Raw genomic sequence first — 9040 nt, forward strand, 5'->3', positions numbered from 1 at the left:
CCCCTGCCCCTGCCACCTGTAACTACTAACCTGACTTCTAACAGTAGTTAGAAGTTGCCTGTATTCAAAATCTTACTGAAGTTGATAATACTTTAGAAGTCATCTTACAGTACTCTTTAAGATTCTTGACAGATGCTCCAGCAATTGCTTGAATGTTTAGAAGGCAGATTGTTCCATTTTTATTGGCTGTACTTGTTGGGTAGTAATGGTCATCCAAAATTTGCCTTCTAGAAACTGAATCATGGTTCTTTTTTGGTCTCAAGATCTCTGTACAGGTGGAGGAGCTGCTTTCCATGGTGCTTCTCCCTTCTTTGGCAGCTGCCCTTCCAGTTGCAGTTAATAGGAGACTGGAAAGCTGGGCTCATCACATTCTCCAGAGAATCTAAAAAAAAAAAATTTTTTTTTTTTTTTTTTTGGTAAGGGCCGCATGCACAGCACGTGGAGGTTCCCAGGCTAGGGGTCCAATCAGAGCTGCAGCCAGTGGCCTACACCACAGCCACAGCCACGCCGCATCTGGGCCACGTCTGAGACCTACACTATAGCTCATGGCAACGCCAGATCCTTAACTGACTGAGTGAGGCTAGGGATCAAACCCGCATCCTCATGGATACTAGTCGGGATCATTACCGCTGAGCCACAATGGGAACTCCGAGAATCTAAAATTTTGAAGAGAAACAGATGAAGAAAATTGGGGCTTGGGTCAAATGAGTGAGACCTAGTTGTTCTGTCATCCTTAGGTTCTTGGAGGTGCTCGAGTATCTTTCCAGTAAATTTCCTTTTTTGCTTAAAGTAGCACAATGTGGACTCTGGTAACTGGAATTCTTTGTGACGTAACTACAGAAGTGATTTAACTTAGGTAGCTGAAGAAGTGCCTCATCTTCTGTACTCTCTTTATTAGTAAATACCGTCTCTAAACCTCTCATTCTCCTCCTCTGGACACTTTAGAATCTGCTTTGATCTGTACTGAATGGCCCCCAGGGGCCAGGCTCCTTACTATCAAACACAGTATGTAGTACTTCAGGTGTAGCCTGAGAAAGATACAGTTATTTAGTTGGAAATAAACTCTCCAGAGGAGACCTGAATTTGTTCTGGTTCTGTGCTTTACTTTCTTAGGACCCTGGACAGTTCTCATGTAGTCTTGGTTTTCTCTTCTGCAAAATGCGAAGATTGGATTAGATCCCTTTTAGAGCTCTTACCTTATGTCCTGATTTACTTTGTATGATACTTAGGGAGCAGTGAAGGGTAACAATTGGGACTAAATATACTTTTATTGCAGAGTTATTTCTAGGAATTCTGTCAAAGATTACATTGACTTTTTGGTAGCCACTATTCTCTGCATTTTTCTAAGTTTCTAGCCGTCTTTACTTCAATTACTACTTATACAGATGAGCTTTTGAACTGTTGAAGAACTTTATAGTTTTAAATTAATTGATTTTGGCCTGTCTTTTCACTTTTCTGACTCTTAGTATGTTTGCCTTACCCAATTTAATCACATCTGTAAAGTGACAAAATGATGTTGTAGAAAGCATTAGACCAGAAATCACACTTAGCCTGAAGTTCCTTGACCTACACTTTCAAACTGTATGGCCTTGGGCAAACCATGTAACCTCTTTAATCCTCAGTTTCCCTGTCAGAGTATGGGTAATAATTTCCACATCTATCTCATAGGCCTGCTGTTATTGTCAAATGAGGAGAAATTGCTTAATCTAAACTTGATTAAGTATTCTCTTGCCATTAGTCATCAAAAATCATTTCTTTAAAATTTGAACAGACTCCGTTGGTGACATTCTTCCATGACCACTTGATCATTTAATTTGAGTATATTTAGTGGATTAGACAGATTTGGATTAGACTTTGGACTTTATGTGTCTTATTTAAATGCTTTTTACTAGCTAATCTTTAAAAAATGTGGTAGCCTCTAATGTGGGTTAGTTGCTACTTAGCCCATTTCTGAAAAGATGATGGCCCCTGGTACTGTAACAAATCTATATTCTATCCTTACTCTGGCCTTGAGGGCTCTGTTTTTGGCACCTCTTGGTCAGGGAGTCATTTTCAGGATAGCCTCTGAAGAAACAGGGCCTTTCCCATGAGCTTAAGGGCCTTTAGGGGCATTTCTGCAGCTAAACCTTTTCCATTGGTCCTCTCATGTTTTCTTTTGAACCTGGTGATGGAGGTAGCATGGGATCAGAGCTGGAGTCCTCAAATGACTCAGTGTCATTCACTGTGTACAGGTTGTCAGAACAGCTGCTCAAGGTCCATTGTAGTAGTTAATGTGACCAGAATCATGCCACTTGTCACTTATCACATATGCTGCATAGAGACCTGCCTGTTACGTATACACCCACACACACACACACACACATTCACATATACTTATTTATTTATTATGGCTGTATGTACGGCATTTGGAATTTCCTGGGCCAGGAATTGAATCCGAGCCACAGCTGCAAGCTATGCCACAGCTGTGACAGTGCCAGATCCTTAACCCACTGTGCTGGGCTGGAGATTGAACCTGCACCTCCACAGTGACCTGAGCTGCTGCAGTTAGATTCTTAACCCGCTGCACCACAGTGGGAATTCCTCATCTGTAATTTAGATGTGAGGACATAAGGGGCACTGATAGCTTGAGCTGCCTGCTTACCTCTCACTTGAATCAAAACTCACTCAGTGGTTCATCCTAGAGGTTCACAATTCTATCATGTGACTGGAATGTATAATTCAGTATTTAGATGTTTCTGAAACAGTTTTCTCCCAGTGAACTCTTGGTGAGATTTGTCAGCAAAGCAGTTCTGTCCCTCTGATAGAACACTTTTAGAGAATCTAAAATGAGAACTTCAGCCTTGCTGCTTCCACTGTTTCTGTTGTGAACCTTCAGGATGAGGAAATTGATCTAGTACTCATGACCTAGTACTTAGAAATCTGACATGTAAAAGGGGTATTACTGTTCCTGTTTATGAAGGTATTATTACCAAATATGGCACAGAACTTATTTTAAGAACAAGTTTTATCTGTAATTTTTTCTTCCCATTTTTTAAAGTTTTTTTGAAGTATAGTTAATTTACAAAGTTGTGTCACCTGTATTTCTTACTGTTTCATTTGCTCAGACTAAGATTGTCTGGATATCTTAATTTTGCTCTGGATTTATATACTGCCCTATCCTGAGGACCTCAGAGGCTTAAGTGAATTCAGAGAAACATGAACTTACTCATTATCTTATAACAGATCTAGACATAACTCAGGAGTTTGTGGCTGAGACAAGACCCTTGGTCTTTTTCGGCTAACCTGAGAGAAGTGAGGAGACAGACAGACAAGGAGGGAAGAAGGAAAAGGGGGAAGGATATATTGGTTGTGGGTTTCACGAACTTGCAGAGTAGGCTTATCTTAGTAAAGGTATTGATCGGTACAGTTGAAGCTATCTTGTCTTCTCTTTTTCCTGTGGTAGGATTAACCGTGCTTTTGCTCCTCATCTCAATTGCAGGTGTGTCCATCCTCGAGGAGGTGTGATTCAGAGTGTTTCTTCATGGAAGCATGGTTCTGGCACACAGTATGTTAGCACCCGGCAAACACAGTCATGGACTGCTGTGACTCCCCAGCAGACTTGGGCTTCGCCTGCAGAAGTTGTTGACCTTACATTGGATGAGGATAGTAGACGTAAATACCTACTGTAATACAATGTCACTGTGTTTCCTGCACTGTTCCCTTCAATTTCCTCCTCCTCCTCTTTGTGACATGGAAGTTCATTGTCATAGCTTCAGCCTCAGAAGCTGTTTGTGGCATTGTATAACTCATGGAAAATTGCCCCCCCCCTTTTTTTTTTTAAATTAAAAGAAGTCACTTAGGAAAATAACTTATCACAGAGAAAAGAATTTTTCTTCTTTCCTTCAGTAGGAATATGAGAATGATGAATGTTATTAGACAACTTCATTTTATTTGGTGACTTTCAATCTTAGGAAACTCTACCTTCTGTTTAGAATAATATTCTAATTACCAGGTGAAATGGATTTCAGTTTTTGAATCTTGTATTTATTTTTCTGTGTGATAAGATTAATATCTAGACTTGACCACTGTCAGCCCACCCATTGGCACTCCCACCTTAGGGCGTTTGCACACATATTAGTCGGGTCCTTACTGGTACCTCGTAGGGCATGTGCATTGAAAACCTGTCCTTAAAAATAGAAGACAGAAGTGTTACTTTGCTTTTAGCTTAAGTCTTCTGCCTTCTTTCCTGACTTTGCTCCTGGCTGACTTCCTACAACACAAATAATTGATATGCCCCTTTGTGTTTATAAATACTGCTAAGGTGAGTTAGTTGATTTCCTTGTTGCAATAATTCATAACTTTGGAAAACATCTCCTTTTGGGGCAGAGGCATTTCAGATAGATACCCACCATGAGGTTTGGGCATCTGAAGGGAGTATTAAGAGATTCCCCCCCTCCCCCCGGTTTATTCAAATAATGGGAGAACATAGAACCTGCTACGTAGGTAGAATATGAAAAGTTATGTGGCTTCTAAGGCTCTGGCAGTTACAAATCTGAGAGGACAGTGCCTTCTTTCATAGCCAGTTTCTCTATAAAGGCTGTACAACAACTGTTTGACACTTGAGCTGACGTCCTGATGCTATATTTGGGTATTTTTCTCCTCTGCCTTCTAAAAGTGGAAAAATCAAAATACACCATAAGAAATGTGACGCAAGCACATTAATGGCACTGTAAGTTTTACAGCATCTAACCGGAATAACAAGGGGTAGTAGGAGCTTCAGGGAATTCAGGAAATGCCAGTGTTGGAGTTTTGTGGCATTAGCTACTACCTTTTTTCCTATAACGTTGTAGTTACTGGTGAATTATTTTACAAGCAATACCTAGAGTTAGAAACACTATGTACTGTGCACAGGGAGGAGTGAAGTAATACTGGCTTAGAAGACCTCACTTTTTGTTTATTCACAGTTTATTTGCTTTTTTAATGTTTTTGTTCCATTTTTACTGTATAATGTGGCTGTAGTCCTTTGCCTCCCTCCCCAAATGCCTTGGGGGCTCTTCCGTAGCCTAAGAGCATGAGAACTACCATTTTCAGTTTCCATTCAGCTGACACGCATATACCAAGTGCCTGTTGTGCAAAAGGCACTGTGTGAGGTGGCGCTGTGGGGCTGCTGAAGTGAAAGAGACACCCCCCAAGTGCGCCTGTGTCAGAGTCTGCCTGGCTCCACCTGCCTGGCCTTTTCTGCTGTGTTTTGTAAAAACTTTTTTATTCCTTTCCCCTTCTTCCTGCTGCTTTCATTTGTCCATACACCTCTTCTATGGGAGTGTATTTAAGCTTGTGTACTTTGACCTTCTCTGATAACATCTCATGTGATCTGGCCTCTGTTCTTCATCAACTTTTCATTTTTCTATCAATCTACATTTAATAGACCAGTCTTTTTAAACGATCATGAACCTCCAGTTTTAGCACCTCATACCAAGCCTTTCACACAGCCACAATTCTAGAGAAAAACCAAAGACCTAGAGGCCAGAGCAAAATAGGACCTTCTGCAGATTCACTACTGGTGTATCCTTGGACCTTCACATTTTACTTTAGGATTAATTTATTGAATTTTACTGTTACGTGTTGTTTTTGACTTGAATTAAAATGCTAGACAAAGCAGAAATGTACAATCTCTGGTCTGTGTTTTCCAGGAAAATCATTGGGAAAAAAATAGAGTGGATTATATGACTTGAAGTTTTTTGCAGCTTATTTTCTCCCCAGTATCAGGGCAGAGTCCCATTTTAAAGAACATTTTTGCATTACCTATACTTTTTTTTTTTTCCAGGGCTGCACCTGTGGCATATGGACATCCCCAGCTCCCGAATTGGAGCTGCAGCTGCTGGCCTACGCCAGAACCACAGCAACACAGGATCTGAGCCTCGTCTGTGACCTGCACCACAGGTCATGGCAACACCGGATCCTTAACCCACTGAGCGAGGCCAGGGAGTGAACCTGCATCCTCATGGATACTAGTCGGGTTTTTAAGCCTCTGAGCCACAACAGGGATTCCCGCATTACCTGTTCTTATGATAACGATTTGTTTTGTTTTGTCCAATTCCGTATAGCAGGTGATTCCCAGGACAATTTTCTTTAGGTCCCTAATAGTCCTTCTCTAAAGAGAATTCTTTTGGTGTGCTGTGTGCACTGTGGATTGGGAGCAAAGGGTGAAGTTGTAACGAAGCTCTTTTCTGGCCTTTCGCTTTTACATTGGGTTCCATATACATACACTTGGCCCTCATCTGTCCCTTTTCCAGCACCTTGACTACCTGGCTTGATGCACCAGAACAAAAATTAAGATGCAAAAAGCAAGGAGGGGAAGGGATGCTAGAAAGTCAGCTTTTTTCTCCCTCCTAGGTTGGGACTTTTCCACTTACTAACTATAGAGAGACTATGTTTCAATTCTTTTTTCGTTGCCAGATCCAGGAGAGTCAGGCTATGATTGCTGGCAAGATATTAAAGATAAAATTCTCTGGTAAATTTGAAATTCTGTGACATTTAAAATTTCTTTTAAGGGGGTCTTTTTAAACCAGAGTTTTACATTTGGTAGCACAAATTCTTCTTTATGCTTCACAGTCTCTTCAAAGTGATATCTCTGCTAAAATGGTACACTTGGGTCACAGATAGGTTTATGGCACTAACTTGGTTAAGTGCCCCCCTCCCCAACTTGAAACCATGGAGTAGTAAATTAGCTATTGCATCACCTGGACTGCCCTGTAACATGTGATTACTGTTTGCCAGTAGTTGTCTTTTCATTTTGATGGAAGGGGCCAGACTGAATGGACGCCATTAAAATTGAGCATCCCATCAACTCTGCTTTTATTATTATCAATTGTGAATATGAACTGTCTAATTTGCAAGTTTAGTCAGTTACTTTTAGCAGATTAGCACCGTATAGGTAACTTAAAAATGAATTTGTTGCCTGCTTTTTATACTGTGTCACAAGGTTTTTGAAAAAGCTGGGGACACAATTTTATCTTTTAGTTTAAACTTTTTTTTTTTTTTTTAAGGCAAAGAGCCCTAATCCCTGTTTTTCAGTATGTGTGTGATGTGACTTCCATGTATATATAAAAATGATTGCGCCCTAACCAAACTTCCTCAGATTGTGCACTGTTTGTTTAAAATAATCACGTATTTTAGTCCAATGCTGTTGTATTTTTTCATTTTATTTAAAACACTACGTACTTCTAATTCTTTTAACAAATTTTAAAGGGTAGTGATCTTAAAAAAAAAATCACTGGATAACTAGGAAATATTTTTGTTGTTGTTTTGTTTTTTAAAGAGTACAAAGGTCATTTTGAAGCCTTTTGCTCCTCTTACCGTGAAGAATGAAATGTTAGCCATTGTATGGCTAGGAACCAATGCACTTGGTGGTTAACAGATCTGCTGTTGCTGGAGTGTGAGCGTGGACTTGATGCAGTGACGACAAATCATTGCTTAGAATTGATGTTTTAAAATGTGCAACTCTAGTTTTTAAAACAAAATTTGGTTCTTCTTTATGTTCATTATTTAGTTTTTGTTTCCATTTAGTATTTAATGGTCTTTGGAGAAAAAAAATAATAAAACAGAGTGTTATATATATATTTTTTGGTGCAAGATAAGATTTTCTGTTTTTTTTTGAAATAAGTCTGTAGCATAAAGGTTAAACTATTTTAAGACAAAATAAAATAGAGTGTATTTAAACAATGATAATTTCTGAGGATTTTTTTTTTCTATCTGCTTCAGTTAATTAGATGGTGTCTGGAGCAGCTCTCAAGTTAGCTTTTGAATGTTAAAGTGAATTATATTTTGTTAACAGATCTTATTGTTACGTGTTTCCCTGACTTTTCCAAGCAACAGCTGTATCCTACTCCTAGAATATTTTGCAAGTGGGCTTTGGCTTATTAGATCTAGATAAAAATAGCTTTGCATGAGCTTTCCTTAGCCCCCACCCCCCATTCCAGTTAGGACCAGTGAGATTTCAGAGAAAGCTGAAGACTCCCTAGTGCTAGGCCTCTTTGCTCCTGGGAACAAAGCTCAGCTGACAGTTACTTCCCAGAGACCAGCGTGCCAGGGTGATGCTGTGACTACATGCACTTTGCTCATGGTTGAAGCAAATACAGGATGTTTCAAAAATAGCCTAAATAAATTTCCTCCTAATGTGGTTCTATTTTCAGGTTTTTTATTTGGTTATCAAAATGGTAGGAACCACCACATTAACATCTTAAGACTTTTGTAATTTAGCTTCACATAAAGGAGACTGGGGAACTCGGAAGAGTAAGGCCTGTGTTTATTAAAATACCCATATTCATCAGATTTTTAGTTTTACTTACACAGGAAAGAGATGTGTTAACAATTAGGAAATATACTTTAACAGTTAGAAAATATCTTCGATTTTTCGAAATGGTTCTCTTATACTACCCTGTATCTGAGACCTAGACATATTAGTGCCTATGAGAAACTTCTTTTCTTGGGCTCTAGAAGAAGACTGTTTACCTATAGCCTTTGGCCCCTTTTGACCTTGGATGTTGCTTTTGAAGACTAGTCAAGGCATGAGTAAGTAAAATCATCTGTGACTAGTACTTAATCCTACTCTGGCTTTCTCTTTACTCTGCTGGCTTTTGGCTTTGCTTTCCCATATTTGTATATTTTTCACAGTAGATGACAGCTATTTATATCTTTAGTCCAAACAGAAAAATTACATAACCTTTACCAAATATATAAATATTTCTTCAGTTCCAATTTTGCAACTGTGAAATAAGGTGAATTTCCTCTAGGTTTTGTTTGAACCATATTACTGATCTGTGAAGGAGTGAGCCTCCTAGATCCCTGGTAGGTATGATTTTCTTTACTTCCTTAACTCCATGTTTTAGAGCACACTGATTTACAGAATTAGAGAAGTTCCTGGTCTGTACAGTGGAGCTTTGGCTGGGAGAATCTGCCGGAGCAAAAGAAGGCAGTGGCAAATACAGAAGGAGCAATGAGCTCAGGAAAAGATGCAGGTGATGCTCCTGACCATCGTAGAGATGTGGAAGAGAGCACCCGT

The 9040-nt window shown here is 39.5% G+C and overlaps 1 protein-coding gene across 3 annotated transcripts in view; it reads left to right on the forward strand.

Annotated features, from left to right (window-relative positions):
- ARK2N (arkadia (RNF111) N-terminal like PKA signaling regulator 2N) overlaps positions 1 to 3851 on the forward strand; it is an 80054-nt gene extending 76203 nt beyond the window's left edge. For all 3 annotated transcript variants that reach the window (XM_047764166.1, XM_047764159.1, XM_047764175.1), the window contains one exon: positions 3479 to 3851. In XM_047764166.1, the coding sequence (XP_047620122.1) occupies positions 3479 to 3668 (190 nt within the window). In that variant the 3' untranslated portion in view covers positions 3669 to 3851. The remainder of the gene's footprint in view (positions 1 to 3478) is intronic.
- The last annotated feature ends 5189 nt before the right edge of the window (positions 3852 to 9040 follow it).

The sequence above is a fragment of the Phacochoerus africanus genome, chromosome 2, assembly GCF_016906955.1.
Source record: "Phacochoerus africanus isolate WHEZ1 chromosome 2, ROS_Pafr_v1, whole genome shotgun sequence".
Taxonomy (NCBI): Eukaryota; Metazoa; Chordata; class Mammalia; order Artiodactyla; family Suidae; genus Phacochoerus; species Phacochoerus africanus.